General features: G+C 55.0%; 2 protein-coding genes and 1 non-coding gene across 8 annotated transcripts in view; 2 read left to right on the forward strand and 1 right to left on the reverse strand.

The window, feature by feature from the left end:
- CHD3 (chromodomain helicase DNA binding protein 3) overlaps positions 1 to 10,726 on the forward strand; it is a 29,098-nt gene extending 18,372 nt beyond the window's left edge. Inside the window, exons 27-40 of one of the 6 annotated variants that reach the window (XM_075560887.1) lie at positions 421 to 506; positions 633 to 766; positions 1,261 to 1,405; positions 1,547 to 1,709; positions 1,825 to 1,946; positions 2,037 to 2,175; positions 2,289 to 2,390; positions 2,572 to 2,700; positions 6,694 to 6,802; positions 6,964 to 7,096; positions 7,313 to 7,554; positions 8,454 to 8,617; positions 8,859 to 8,985; positions 9,451 to 10,726. In XM_075560887.1, coding sequence (XP_075417002.1) covers positions 421 to 506; positions 633 to 766; positions 1,261 to 1,405; positions 1,547 to 1,709; positions 1,825 to 1,946; positions 2,037 to 2,175; positions 2,289 to 2,390; positions 2,572 to 2,700; positions 6,694 to 6,802; positions 6,964 to 7,096; positions 7,313 to 7,554; positions 8,454 to 8,617; positions 8,859 to 8,985; positions 9,451 to 9,691 — 2,036 coding nt within the window. In that variant the 3' untranslated portion in view covers positions 9,692 to 10,726. The other 5 variants (XM_075560890.1, XM_075560888.1, XM_075560889.1 and 2 more) reach the window with 5 other exon arrangements.
- On the forward strand, positions 882 to 1,019 carry LOC142460653 (small Cajal body-specific RNA 21). The gene has a single exon (XR_012786821.1).
- Positions 10,727 to 11,318: 592 nt separating the features above from the next.
- RNF227 (ring finger protein 227) lies at positions 11,319 to 13,665 on the reverse strand. The gene is made up of 2 exons (XM_075560893.1): positions 13,052 to 13,665; positions 11,319 to 12,947 (listed from the first exon to the last, which is right to left on the reverse strand). Exons 1-2 carry the CDS (start codon positions 13,563 to 13,565, stop codon positions 12,892 to 12,894), a joined length of 570 nt encoding a protein of 189 aa, XP_075417008.1. The 5' UTR covers positions 13,566 to 13,665; the 3' UTR covers positions 11,319 to 12,891.
- Between the last annotated feature and the right edge of the window lie 735 nt (positions 13,666 to 14,400).

Genomic DNA, 14,400 nt, shown 5'->3' on the forward strand with positions numbered 1-14,400 from the left:
GTTTTCCTGCCTAACTGTCTGACGTCTTCTGATGTTCTTTCCCAACTCCAGTTAAACGCACTGTTTTTGTGCAGATCCAATATGTTTTCTCATGGGAACGTGGCAGATAAGCACAAAAGAACACACCTGTCCTCTCTCGAGGCAGAGGTAGCCAGACGTTGTGCACATGCTGAGTATATAGAAGAGGGGTCGAGCTCAAGGAAGGCTAGTTTGTTTTCCTTTCCCGCCAATGATCATGTTTGCATCAAGGATTTACTACTGATGCGGCTTGATTATATGATGCACACTGTGTGGGTCAGTAGTTCTGAAAGTGTTGGGACGAAGGTGAGAGGGAGCCCTGGCATGAAGGAGAAAGGCCGAAGCACGGAGCGGGGGAGATGGACCAACTGTTGTCCTGTACCCCCGCCCACTCCCCTCCAGGCCGTCGCCAGTCCAAGAGGCAGCTGCGGAATGAAAAAGACAAGCCGTTGCCTCCATTGCTGGCTCGAGTTGGGGGCAACATTGAGGTGAGAGCTGGGCCCACGCCCCCCCCCCCAAGTACCTCTGCAGGAGAGAATGAGGGCCACGGGGTTCAGACAGTGAGGCCTGGGTGGCTGCCCCTTCACCCCCTGCCCCGTCTGTGCCCCTCCCAGGTACTGGGGTTGAACACTCGCCAGCGGAAGGCCTTCTTGAACGCTGTGATGCGCTGGGGCATGCCCCCTCAGGACGCCTTCACCACTCAGTGGCTGGTGCGGGACCTGAGGGGCAAGACTGAGAAGGAGTTTAAGTGAGTGTGGCTGGTCAAAGAGGTGTGGGGGGGGGTGTCGCTCCTTTCCTCTTGGCTGCCCTATGATGAGACCTTACTCAACTGACCGCCACCCTCCCTGCTGTGTCGTGTTTCCTGGCTCTGTTTCCTGGGCAGTGGGCTCAGCCGCCTCCACCTCCCCTCAGACGAGCCTAGAGTAGAGAGGCCAGGCTTCCTCCCCTGGGAGCGCCTTTCAAGAAAGGAGCCTCGCCAAGGCTGTCCTGGCCTCACACTTAACCTTGACCACGCCAGCCCAGCAGTGGAGCTGGTGAACAGGATGACAAGCTGACTCTGAGGGCACGGAGACACTGGGCATACAGGGGGAGGGGGAAATGGGGGACAGGCTTTGGAAGGCTGGAAAGAATGACATTGAGAAGCCCAAGGGCATTTGGGGGTCCAGGAGCCTCTGTACCTCCCTCACCATCCTGGACTGCTTCTGAGGCGCTCCTCCCCTTCTGCCACCCCATGCCCCTTAGGGCCTACGTGTCTTTGTTTATGCGCCATCTCTGTGAACCGGGGGCGGACGGCTCCGAGACCTTTGCCGATGGTGTCCCCCGGGAGGGACTGAGTCGCCAACAAGTGTTGACCCGCATTGGAGTCATGTCCCTGGTCAAGAAAAAGGTATCTGTTTCCCCTACAACTCAACAAGGCATCAGCCTAGCCCCCTAGGCCAGCCTCTTTCTCCCCGCCACCCCCCATGAGTTCTGGACTCCAGCTAGTGGGAGCTGGTGCTCGGAGCTGAGCCCCGCCCCTCCCCTGCAGGTGCAGGAGTTTGAGCACATCAACGGGCGCTGGTCGATGCCTGAGCTGATGCCTGACCCCAGTGCTGACTCGAAGCGCTCCTCGAGAGCCTCCTCTCCTACCAAGACATCTCCCACCACTCCTGAGGCTTCCGCTGCAAACAGCCCTTGCACCTCGAAACCTGGTAATGGGACTGGTGGGTGAGGCCACCGCGGGCTCCAAGGGTTGGTCAGATCCAGAGGGGTTGACGTGAAGGTGCCTTCCGCCCCTCCCTCCCTCCCTTGACCTTCCCCCAACAGCGACTCCGGCTCCGAGTGAGAAAGGCGACGGGATAAGGGCACCTCTTGAGAAAGACGAAGCTGAAAACCAGGAGGAGAAGCCAGAGAAAGAGAGCCAAATGGGGGAGAAGATGGAGACAGAGGTGTGTGTTTAGCTGGCTCCTCACGTGGGTCTTGGAGGCCACGAACCTGGGAGTCCACTGACGGATTCTGATGCCATTGTTTCTTGCTAGCCTGACGCTCCCAGCAGCCCAGTCCCTACACTGGGGGAGCGGCTGGAGCCAAGGAAGAACCCTCTGGAGGATGAGGTGCCAGCGGTACCTGGAGAGATGGAGACTGAACCTGGGTACCGGGGGGACAGAGACAAATCAGGTAGGCGTATGGTCCTAGGAATGATGGGAGATTAGAGTTTGGGGGTTCCCTCTTCTGGGGGTCAAAGGATGAGGGTGACATCTTCCCTTCCTGTCCCCTACCGCCTCCCACAGCCACCGAGTCGACGCCAAGAGAGAGGGGGGAGGAGAACCCGTTGGATGGACAGGAGCACAGGGAGAGGCCGGAGGGGGAAACGGGGGATTTGGGCAAGAGAGGTAATGGGTAGGAGGTCTGGCCACATGGGTCCCTGAGGGAGTCAGGGGAGGTGGAGTCTGGGGACAAATGGCCAGCTGGGGTCCTGGGAGGGTAGCTATTCGAGGGCCAGTACAGTACAGGTGGTAGAGAGGAGACCGCCCAGAGGCATGAGCCACTCCACTGTCCCCTCTGCCCTAGCAGAAGACGGTAAAGGGGACCGGGAGCTTCGACCAGGCCCTCCGCGAGATGAGTCGCGGTCCAACGGGCGACGGGAAGAGAGAGCCGAGAAGCCGCGGTTCATGTTTAATATCGCCGATGGTGGTTTCACAGGTACAGGGCCTCTCAGTGCCTCCTGCTTCCTGCGTGGACTTTGTGTTAGTGCCCGAGGCTTCAGGGGCCTCTGCCACCCCTTCCTTCAAGTGTCCTCCAGTGATACTTATGCCGACCCATCATTGACCTAAGTCTTCCTAAAGTGGCCGTTAGGATCCCAACACCTCCTTCAGTCCAACCTTTTCTTTTTCTTCCCATTTTCATTTGCTCTGTTCTTGTGGGGGAAATGTACACAGCAAAAGCATACAGCGGTTCAAGTTCAAGTTTCCTCATGAACGTGAAGTTGATGACAGTTTTCAGGTCACCCTCCTCTGTTGAGTTGTTCTTCCCCATCAGCATGAGCTCATTGCCCCAAGGCTCCTCTCTCACCTTGAGTTACTGTTGGCATTTAACCCCATGTAGATCGCCATTGCAGAGCAGAGTGCTCAGGACAGGCCTTTTGAACTCCCTAAGCTAAGCTAAGTCCTCTTCCATTTGAAGAAGACTTCCAGATGGCGTGTTTGGCGTGAGGTTTAGACTTTATCTCAGGACAGTGATCTCGGGAGTTCAGCTACCCTCCCTGGCTCGGGGAAGTCCAAAGCCCATGAGACTTTGAAATTCTCTTCTGCATTTTCCCACTCTGTTCACAATGTCAGTCGTGATGGCCAGCTGCCATCCAGTCTGGCCTCTCGAGGCTGAGGAGGCAGTCGTGCCCGAAGGCCATTAGCCACACACTGTCTGTCCCCATCCTAGTCTGGACCCTTTCCCTTGCTCCAGATAAAGAGCCACCAAATGTTTTGTTTTGCTGTTTCACGTTCTTGGTAATGTCTGTTGATGCACAGTGGTTTTTCATGTTTATGAAGTGCCATTTATTTAGTTTGTCTTCTGTGCCTTAGGCTTTCGTTTATACTAGATTATCCAGTGTTGAAGACTGGGCTTTACAACGTTCCCCCTGCTGCTTGTTGTAAAAAAACTCCAAAACGTTATGGTTTTTAGTTGCACATTCAGGTCCTTGATCTACTTTGAATTTGTTTTTGCTTTTGATTGAAGGCAAGGATTCTGTTTCCGTTTGTGCTGCATGTGGAAGGCCAGTTTCCCCGGTACCACGTACTGAGAAAACGATTCTTTCCCTGTCGATTGGACTAGCAGCCTTGTCAAAACTCCATTGACCACAAATGTGTGGGTTTATTTCTGGACACTGATGTGTGTGTCTGTTGTCATACCCTGTGTTTCAGTTTGTTTTGATTACTGTAGATGTATTAAAAACAGAACAAAACCCCGCTCCCACCGAGTTCTCACTCATAGGGCGCCTACCTGGGGTCTGAGACTGGAATCCTTTTAGGAGCACGGACGGCCTCATCTTTCTCACCCAGGGTAGCCGGGGTGGTGGTTTAAACCATCTACATGGTGGTTGGCAGCTCAACCCGTAACCTCGTATGCCACCCCCCATCCCCCGGCTCTTCCGTCCTCCATCTGTGTAGGAGGTTTCAAAATCAGGAAGTGTGCGTCTGACTTTGTTTTTCTCTTGCAGCAATGTTGTAACTACTCACCTCGCTAGCCTCTCCATCTAGAGTTGAGGACTAGCTTTTCTGTTTCTACAAAGCCCACTCTTAGAATTCTGTGTGAGACTGCGTGGTTTCTATAGCTAGCATTCAGCAATATTGATATCTTACTGATACCGAGTCTTCCAATCCAGGAGCAGGGACTATCTCTTCACTTACATAAGTCGTCTTTAATCTCTTCTCAGCAGTGTGTCTTAATTTCCATTGTACTTGTATAACCTTTCCCCTTCCTGGGCATTTTATTCTCTTCGGTGCTACTGTGAATGGAATTGTTTCCCGAAGTTTCCTTTCAGATTTCTCACTGCTGGAGCATTTTTGCTTGTTGTTAGCACTAGCAGCTTGCTTGTGTAGCCGGGGGTTTTCTGTGTTTCAGATCATATCATCCACAAATAGAGATGATTTTACTTCTTCGTCCATCTGAATAGACTTATCACTCCTTTTTCTTGTTGTATTGCTCTGGGCAGGACTTCTAATAGAACCCAAAATAAAAGTGTGAGAGCTTGACCTTTGTTCCTGATTCCAAAGGGAAAGTTCTCGGTTGGCCATTGACTTTTCATATATAAAAGGACTTCCAAAAGTTCATAGAAATCTTGCATTATCTTTCCATTTTACTTGTTGATGTACTTTTTGAAGCCCCCTCTCCCTCCCGCACCCGTAAGCCATTGACTCATATGGAAGAAATGTTCCTTCTCTATGCGTCTTTAGGGTTTGTTTTCATCCATAAATGGAGTTAAGATTTTCAGATGCTTTTTCTGTGATTCTTTTCCTTGGTTCTAATGATATGGTGTCTTGCATTTATTGAGTTTCTGGTTTGTTTTTTACATTCTTATATTTTTGTTTAGTAAATGTTCCTGTGATTCCGCAGAAGTATTTTGTGACTTATCCTTGTGTGTATGCATTGTGTTAGTCTGGGTCCTCTAGAAAAATAAAACAAGTGAAGCTTACATACATACGTCTATGTAGATACATATAAATATAGCTTAGGTGTCATTGAGTCCGTTCTGACAGATAGGGACTCGTGCACAACAGAGCAAAGCACTGCCCAATCCTGTGCCATCCTCACAATTGTTGCTGTGTTTGAGCCCATTAAGAGATACTTCTTTTTCATTGTCCCTCTCCTTTACCAAGCCTGGTCTCTTTTCCAAGGGACTGATCTCTCCTGATAACATGTCCAAAATACATGAGACACAGTCTCACCATCCTGGCTTCTCAGGAGCATCTGGCCGGACTTCTTCCAGGACAGGACTATCTGTTCTTCTGGCAGTGCATGTATTGTGTGTCTAATGTTGAGCCATCCCAGCGTTCTGCTGTCAATTCCACTTGGTCATGGGATATGGCTCTGGTAATATGTGGTTGGACTCTGTTGGCTAGAATCTTTGGGGTGTTTTTTTGCTTTGTTTTTAATCTATGTTTGTAAGAGATGGTATCATGTAAGTTTTTCTTTTTGGCGTCTTTATGTAGTTTGGGTGTCTGGTGTGTTTGTGTCATAAATGCATTTGGCTTATTCCTTCTCTTTCTGTCTCTCGGAAGAGTTGAAACTATATTGGTGTCAACTTGTCTCAGAATATGTAGTCGACGTCCCGCGCACCCATCTGGTCTAGCATTTCGTTGTTGCTGTTGGGAGCTTTATGGTCACTGATGTGACCCCATCACCCGTACGTAATTCTGTGAAGATTCCCTTTGGGTCGGCTGTGGAAGAATTTCATCTAAGTTACCCAGTTTGGTAGGAGCCCTGGTGGTGTAGTGGTTTTGTGTTGGGCTACTACCCACCAGGTCAGCAGTTTGAAACCACGCTGCTCCCCAGGAGAACAAGCGCCCTCTCTGCTCTGAGGAAGAGTCGTCTCAGACGCCCACAGGGGTGCTGACCCCTGTCCGGCAGGGTCTCTGAGTCAGCATCACCGCCATGGCAGTTGGTTTGGGCTGGAATCCACTGTGGTACCATGTAGTTGTTCATAATACTGTCACAATTCCCTTTGTTTCCTCGGATTCGTGGCCACGTTGCCTCTATCCATTTTTGCTTTGTTTAGTTCCATCTATTACCTATTTTTAAAAATGGTTTTTGCCAGTCTAGCTAAATGGTTTGTCGTTGTTATTGAGTAAAATCAGGAACCCACTTCTGTTTTTGTTGTTTTTCGGCTTTCAATTTTACTTCTGCTCTGGTGCTTGTTTCCGTTTCCTGGTTGTTTTAGGCCTGGCTAGACCCTTGGAACAGTTCAAACTGCTTGTGCACCCACCCCTCATCCAGTCTTCCATCCCACCCACCTTCCATCTTAATTCCATTTTCACGCCTTGTTCTCAAGTGATTTTTATGCCTAACCCCTAACCAAACCTCCACCCCTTACTCTGAAAAAATCCTTCACTCTCTACCATTTCTGCCTGCCTTATACTGGAGTCGCGCTGGGCGTGCCTGGTTCACAGGCCCTGAGTCCTTGTCCGTCTGCTGTCCTTTCAGAGCTTCACACGCTGTGGCAGAATGAGGAGCGGGCAGCCATTTCCTCTGGGAAACTTAACGAGATCTGGCACCGAAGACACGACTATTGGCTTCTGGCCGGGATTGTCCTGTATCCTTTGACACCCACGCAAGGACAAAGAGGAGCTTGCACCGAGGGCAGGCAGGAGGTGCCGGGCCACCCCTTTGAGAAGTCCCTCCAAAGGGACGATGTTTTGATCACCAAGTGCATCCTGTTCAATTCCTTAATGGTCCCCTTTCCACCGTTGGCAGCCACGGTTATGCACGGTGGCAGGACATCCAGAATGATGCGCAGTTTGCTATTATCAATGAGCCGTTTAAAACTGAAGCCAATAAAGGGAACTTTCTGGAGATGAAAAATAAGTTCCTGGCCCGGAGGTTCAAGGTGAGGACGCTGGGGTGAAAAGGACAGGAAAGAGGGTGGGATTCTGAGGGAGCGTTCAGGGCAGTGAGGCCGAGAGCAGAAGTGCCCGCTTGTGTTGGAGACTGGGGTCCAGCTTAGGCTGATGCCAGGGTTGCAGGTGTGGAGCTGGGGGTGGGGCGGGGTGTTCACCCACAGCTGCCCGCACTCATCCCCCCCCCCCATGTCCTGTGCCCTCAGCTCCTGGAGCAGGCGCTGGTGATTGAGGAGCAGCTGCGGCGGGCGGCCTACCTGAACCTGTCACAGGAGCCGGCGCACCCCGCCATGGCCCTCCACGCCCGCTTCGCCGAGGCCGAGTGCCTGGCCGAGAGCCACCAGCACCTCTCCAAGGAGTCGCTGGCGGGGAACAAGCCGGCCAACGCTGTCCTGCACAAGGGTAAGGGCCGCGGCGGCCCCGCGCGGGGGAGGGCCCACAACGCTGCGTAAGTCTTCACCCCGCACCCCTCAAAATCTTCCCGCCCCTGACCCCTGTACCTTCCGAACCATCCCCTCTGCCTTCTAACCCCACCCCTCACCCATCTGACACCCCCTTGGTGGTTAGCCTCTGGGACTTGTGCACGCCAACGCTGGCCCCTACCTGGCAGTGTCTCCACCAGTGTCTGACCCAGGGGCCTGCCCCCCAAACTAGGCGGAACTCCCCTGGGTTCCCTAGGGACAGTGGGACTTCCCCACTGTCCCACACGCTGCCAGACCCATGGAGCCCGCCTCTCCAGGGCCTTGTCCTGAGTGTGCTCCACAAAAGCCCTCCCCTGCCTGCCCCCATCACATTCCCTCCCAGCCCATTCACCCACGAGGCAAACCGACCACCTGCCACACCCTGACGCCCCTTCAGCCCTTCCTCCCAAGCCCTCAGCTGGAGAATGACAGACCTTCTAAAGCTAATCCTACTCGCCTTTGATTCCTCTTCTAATTCCTCGACTCCGTAATGCAGACCCTCACCTTTGCCTATGAAAACCTTGATTCCCTAATCTTTGCTACCACTTGCCACCTCCCATGCCTCCCCCCTATTTCCTCCCCGTCATCCCTACCCGTAAAAGCCTCGCTTTTCCAGTGTGGGATGTTCTGACGACTCCTTGCCCCATGTCTTCCAATGTCCTTCCCTGTCTTCCTCTGTGCCTTCTTTCTTTCCATCTGCCTCTGTGCTGGTCTGGCCTCTGTCTCTTCGCTTTTTCCTGGAGTTGCTCCTTTTCTGTCTGCGCTGCCCCTTTCTGTCTCTCTCTCGCTCGCTCTCTCACTCTACCTGTCCGTCTGACTCCTCATCTCGTTTCCTGGCTGCATCTCCCTTTCCCTTGCTCTTCTTTCTCCGTGGCCCGGGCCCCAGTTCTGAACCAGCTGGAGGAGTTGCTGAGCGACATGAAGGCGGACGTGACCCGCCTGCCGGCCACGCTGTCCCGAATACCCCCCATCGCAGCCCGCCTTCAGATGTCCGAGCGCAGCATCCTCAGTCGGCTGGCCAGCAAGGGCGCAGAGCCTCACCCCACGCCGGTAACCCTCTCCCCGCACTCCAGTTCCCCTGCTCCTGCACACAGGAACACACTCCCATCAGAGCCCTGTGCACTGTGCTGAGCACCCAGCCAGCACACACTCACCACCCTGTGGGAGTCCCACCTATTCTCCGCCCCCTCCTAGTTTGGGAGCCTGGCTGGTAGTGGCTCCCCTCTAGCGTACGTCTTGCCACTCAGCCGGTGGCGGACTGTCTAACTTCAGCTTGTACTCTCTCCCTCAGGCCTTCCCTCCGGGTCCGTACGCCACACCTCCGGGGTACGGGGCAGCCTTCAGCGCCGCCCCCGTAGGGGCGCTGGGCGCCGCAGGCGCCAATTACAGTCAGATGCCCGCAGGGTCCTTCATCACAGGTCAGCTGGTCAATTTCCTCCCTCCCCGCTCGCTCTCTGCCACAGTCCAGCAGCATCCCTGCCAGCTGTTGCTGCTCTAGCCCCCTCCTCTGCCACCTACGGAATGGCACAGTGCCAGGCTCTGCCCTCACTCTCTCTTAAGCCCTCACCCCGCCAACCCCCATCTTCGAGGGTTCTCCTGGTTCTGGGCTGGGGGGTATCACCCACCCAAGCTGCCTGCACCTGGGACCTTCCCGGGGGAAGAGATGAGGACCCCAAAGAGGTCTGCCAAGAGTTGGCACCTCAGGAGGCACACAGGGGTGCCTCGGGGGTGGGGCAGGGGTGCTCCTCCCTGGTCTTCCCACCCTTACCCTGGGAGATCTGGAGTAGCAGTCGGGGTTCTTGTAGCAGGACCGGGCTGTGGTCAGGAAGCGGTGTTTGGGTGCACTGTGGAGACTGACCCTTCCTCATTCGCTTCCTACACAGCCGCCACCAACGGCCCTCCAGTGCTGGTGAAAAAGGAGAAGGAAATGGTGGGGGCAATGGTGTCAGACGGGCTGGATCGGAAGGAACCCCGAGCCGGGGAGGTGATCTGTATAGACGACTGACCGGATCCCAGGCCTGCCCTTCACCCAGGCCCCGTTCCCGAGGCCGACCCCCAGTCCAGGCTCTGGGGCCTGCTGCCAATCCTCCACCTTCCCCACCCCTTGGGCCACCATTGGGCTAGAAGCCCCTTTGCCCCTCTCTGCAGGAAGGACCTTAAGTCTTTCTCCATTCCCATGCACCCTTCCTGCTGAGCTTTGAAGAGTGTGCTGGTGAAAAGAAGGTGGGTGGGAGATGGTTAGCAGGGTCTTTCAAGTACCTTTCTCCCCTCCCCAACCCCCAACATACACAACTCCCCAATAAATGGTGTAGGGAGGACAGAGGTGGCGCCTCCCCAGTCTTTTTTCCTGCAATATAAGCACCACCATCTCCTGCAGAAGCCGGGGAGCCTTGCTTGGCCTTTAGGAACTTTTTTGGGAGGGGAGGGGGAGCTTTGAAGAGAGGAGGACTTTCGAGAAGGGTGGCGAATGAGCCCTGGAAGGGAGCAAGGGAGAAGGAGGAGGGCTGCATGTTACCTTCCCCCACCTCTCCCAAAATTGAGGTTTAAGCAGTCAACAGGGAGGGAACCCATTGCTGACCAGCCTCAGAATAAAGGTGCCGTCCACTGGCTTAGTACCTCCTGTGTACCAGCATCTCGTGGGGGCCACCTTCCTGCTGTAGGGACCAAGGACCACCCTACAAAAAGAACAGTGGTTGGGCGCCACCCTCTCAAGCCAAAGAGGAGCTCCCCAACCTGTTCTAGGGACCATGTCACCTAGAAAGGGCGGCAGAGAATACTGCGGACCAGATACAGGGGAGCCACCACCTTGGGTTCATGTCCCTAGAAGGCTTGGGACCTCCTCAAGGACTAGATACAGACTACTTGTGAGTGGGTCATACCAGGGGGTCTAGTCAGGAGGTCATCTTGCCTCTTGACACCTCTAAAGCAAAGCAAAAGAGTGGTGGAGGGCAGGCTGGGGACACACGGGCACATCCCCTTCCCAGGAGGAGCCGGGGAGAGTGGCAGTTTGCATGGCGAACCCCCCACTTCCTCTTCGCTGCCCCTTCACTTTCTTGCTGCCCCTCTCCCAGTCTCTCTTCACACCCACTCCTGGTCTGTCCCGACCCCTTCTTCTGTATCAGGTTTATTGGTTGTACATATAAATTATACTTTCCTTTCCGTGTGCTGTGTTTTTTGAGTGCAAGAGTCCTTTGGCTGTGGGGAGGGATAAGAAAGAGTGTTGGGCCCTGCCATTTCAGATCCATCCTTTTCTCTCCTGTCATCTTGTGACTTTCCCTTGTTATCACTTGGGTCATACCCTAAAACTGTCTCAGGCTCTCCCTTTCCCAACCCCGTGTTGGCCGCTCAGTGTTGTGATGGGCATGCACAGCAAGGGGATGGTGAGCAGCTGAGAGGAGAGATGGCCAAGGGCACTGCCAGAAACTGTTGGAGGGAGGAGTGCCTGACAAGACCCAGAGCTTTCCATTCATCCTTTTGAATTCCATTTCCACTTCCAAGTTGCCTAGTTCCTCTCAGTCAGTAGAGGTCACTACAGGCCCGCCAGTTCTAACTGTTCCCACCTTAAACAGAGGCACACCTGTTTTTGAGCACCTGGAGGGATCAGACCGCGGTTTGCCACAGACTGGAACCCTGGACTCCTCCTTGACACAAGTGCTGTTCCTCCTGAGAGCCTCTCAGTGGTTGATCAAAAGGCCAGACATAGTTGGAGGGGCTGTTCCAGAAAGCACAACACGAAGTGTCAATGTAGCAAACGTTTATTGGGTGGGTCATCGACATGAACTACATGGATTCCAGCCCTGGAGATGCAAAAGTCACAGTCACGTGTTGCATTCCAGGAGCTGAACACTAGTGTGTGTGTGTCGGGGGGGGGGTGGGGGGGGCACAAAACACACTTGAGAAAAGCAATGGAAAGGAGACACGGCGACAGAAGTTGGAAAGGATTGCACTAGGCTGAAAGCGGACAAGTCTCTCCAAAAAGGTGCCATTTGGGACTTCATGACAGGCAAACACTAAGACAGGGTCACAAAAATAGGAATATATATTTTTAAAATTCACATTTGTCCAGAGAACGTAATACCATCTATTAGTGATGGATACAAAGGATTAGGGAGATTTCTTCAACAATAAGTTTATCATTTTAGAACAGGGGTCCTCAAACTATGGCCCGTGCCCACCGGGTGTTTTTGCCCCGTTTGTTTTTTTTAGTTCAAAATAAGATATGTGCAGTGTGCACAGGAATTTGTTTTTAAACTATAGTCCTGCCTTCCAACGCGTCTCCGGACAATGAACTGGCCCCCTGTTTAGAAAGTTTGAGGAACCCTGATTTAGAACTTTCAGTATCAATGATACTGATGGTTTCAAATATCCTATTCCCAGATAGTGAGCTCCCAGAGTCTAGGAAGTAGACCAGTACATCTTCAATGTGGACTCGCACACAGGCCACCTGGGATTTTTGTTATAATGCAGACTCTGATCCGATCACAGCAGCTCAGCGTGGGGTCCTGGGATTCTGTGATGCTTCCAACAAGCGGCTCCCCCAATTATTATGAGCTAGTTAGCAGGTGTTAAAGCAGAACTCCTGGCATTCAATAGGTGATGTTCAACCACAGGAGGGCATGTTTAAAACGGTACATTGTTTCCCTTGGTGTCAGTGTTTCCCCCGGACTGACAATACAGATAACATCAGAAGCCACTTTTACCCAAGGGCTTGCCCCTAATATCCTTGAGAGGCCCCCATTTATGTGCCTCAGCAGTCTTGGATCTTTTGATCTTCGCCCTACATACTGAAAAATTCTGAGATACGCAAGACTCCTAATGGGCGACACAGCATGGCCATCATTTTAGGAACACAATACTGTGGGTAGGGCGAAGGTGGGGTGTTCACAGCTACCAAACATGCCAGCAAAGTGAGATATAGCACAAATTCGCCTCTTCTCTCCCGCTTCATTAAAAAAAAATTAAAAAAACACAATCTCAAACCATTGACACAGAAATGCTAAAATAGGACCTGTTGCTCTCCCACAGACACACTCCAGCACTGCCCTGGACAAAAGCCAAAAATCACAGCTAAGGGGACCATCTGTCGTCTTCCCACGGCAAGGAAGGCTTTGTTTACATCAGCCCTGGCCACTCCATCGAACGAACGGGTTCCGGCTGGCGGTCGGTCGGGAGGCGGGGGCCATTTCGGCTAGGACGCCCTACTGCAGGATCAGCACCTCCCGCCCTGGGCTCCGCGGCCTCACCGAGTGCCAAGCAGGTGTCGGGGAGCAGGGGAGCTGCAGCGGCCACCTTCCCTTGGCCGTAGCTTCTGCGGGCCTCCTCAGTTACAAGGTACAGCGCGTCAGGTGGGCAATGTCTTTGACCTCCGGGCAGTACAGCACTGGGGGGCGGGGAGAAGAAGGGTTAGTGACCGCAGCTGGACGCTCCGCACCCGGGCTCCTCCAGGCGCTCTGGGCCCTGGGGCCGGCGCGCGCGGGCCCTCACCGTTGCTAGGCAGCGGGCGCCGCCAGCGGCGCGCGGGCGCCACGACCTGGTCCAGCAGCCTCCGGAGCGTGCGCCACCCCGCGCTCCGAGGCCCCGCCCCGCGCTCGCCCGGCGCCTCGGCGTCCTCCTCGGCGTCCGCGCCGGCGCCTCCCCTCCCCGGGCGCCCCGCCTCCTCCGGCTCGCCCTCGGCGCGCGCTTTGTCCTCCAGTCGCCTCCACACGTCCCGGTCCACGGGGATGTCGGTGACCCCGCCGCGCGGAAGGACGGAGGGCGCGCGGCAGAAGGGGCACGTGACGACGCGGCGCCGGCGAACCACGCGCGCGGCCCCGCTGCCGTCCCCGCGGGCCGCCAGCTCGCGCACGCAGCCCGTGCAGAGCGTGTGGCCGCAGCGGGCGCGCGCCGTCCCCGGCAAGCGGCGCGGCGCGCGCGCCCCCAGGTTGAAGGGCCGGTAGCAGATGCTGCAGTCCAGCTCGCCCAGCTCCGGGACCGAGGGCACCCTCATCAGGAGCTGCATCGTGGCCGCGGCGGGCTAGGGCGCGGCGTCGCTAAGGCTTGGTGCGCCGACGGAGCGCACCCGCTCCCTTGCTCGGGTCCGGTAGTGGGGCGGGGGCCGCGGCCTCTTGCCCCATTTAATAGGAGGACCCCGCCCCGTCGGGGCGTCACACCGGCCTGAGGCCGCTCCCCCTCGGTGACACGCCTGGGGGCGAGGAAGGTGTGAGGCCCGGAATGCCAGGGATGGGGAGGCGGTGCAAGTGATGGATGCCACCAGGACTGGGGGCGTGAGGGTGGGCCACCCGCATCTCCCTGTGGGCCTGTTCATCAGGAGCACACCCCCAAAGCCCCTCCACCACGTTCCCACCTTCAGATCATTTCCTGCGCCCCGGCCCTCCAGCTGCAGGTCTCGGAAGCCCGCTGGGTCAGTTCATTGAGTTGCAGGACTCCCCAAGCCAGTGGCACTGCCCATTCTGCCCTTGGACATTTGGACAAATGCTGCAGTTCAGTAACTTATTCTTTGAACCTCCCTTGGGTTTTCCAAATTCCACACCCCCCCTCAGGCTGCTCAAGCCCCAGCTTAATGTGAGGGGAACCTAGATTCCAGGACCTTGGCCAGAGGAATGCTGGGAATCCTTTCCTTCCGGAATAGCCAGGCCTGGACACCCACACACCATGATGGCTCCAGCAAAGCCGCCCAACATGAGGTGTGACTCAGGTCTGACTCCCCCACCGGTAAACAGGACATGGTTCTCACAATCCACATTCCCTGTGGTGCCACGCCCAGACCTAGCTGCCTCCTCATCCTCCTGCCCTGGACCTGCAGGTTCAGCTTCTCTTGGGGAGTGTAATAGAAC

This window comes from Tenrec ecaudatus, chromosome 10, assembly GCF_050624435.1.
Source record: "Tenrec ecaudatus isolate mTenEca1 chromosome 10, mTenEca1.hap1, whole genome shotgun sequence".
NCBI lineage: Eukaryota > Metazoa > Chordata > Mammalia > Afrosoricida > Tenrecidae > Tenrec > Tenrec ecaudatus.

Coding starts and splice junctions, on each gene's coding strand:
- RNF227 (XM_075560893.1), bottom strand. CDS start 13,565: ATGCAGCTCCTGATGAGGGTGCCCTCGGTCCCGGAGCTGGGCGAGCTG. Junction 12,948..13,051: donor GCGCCCGCTGCCTAGCAACG/GTGAGGGCCCGC, acceptor CCCGCCCCCCAG/TGCTGTACTGCCCGGAGGTC.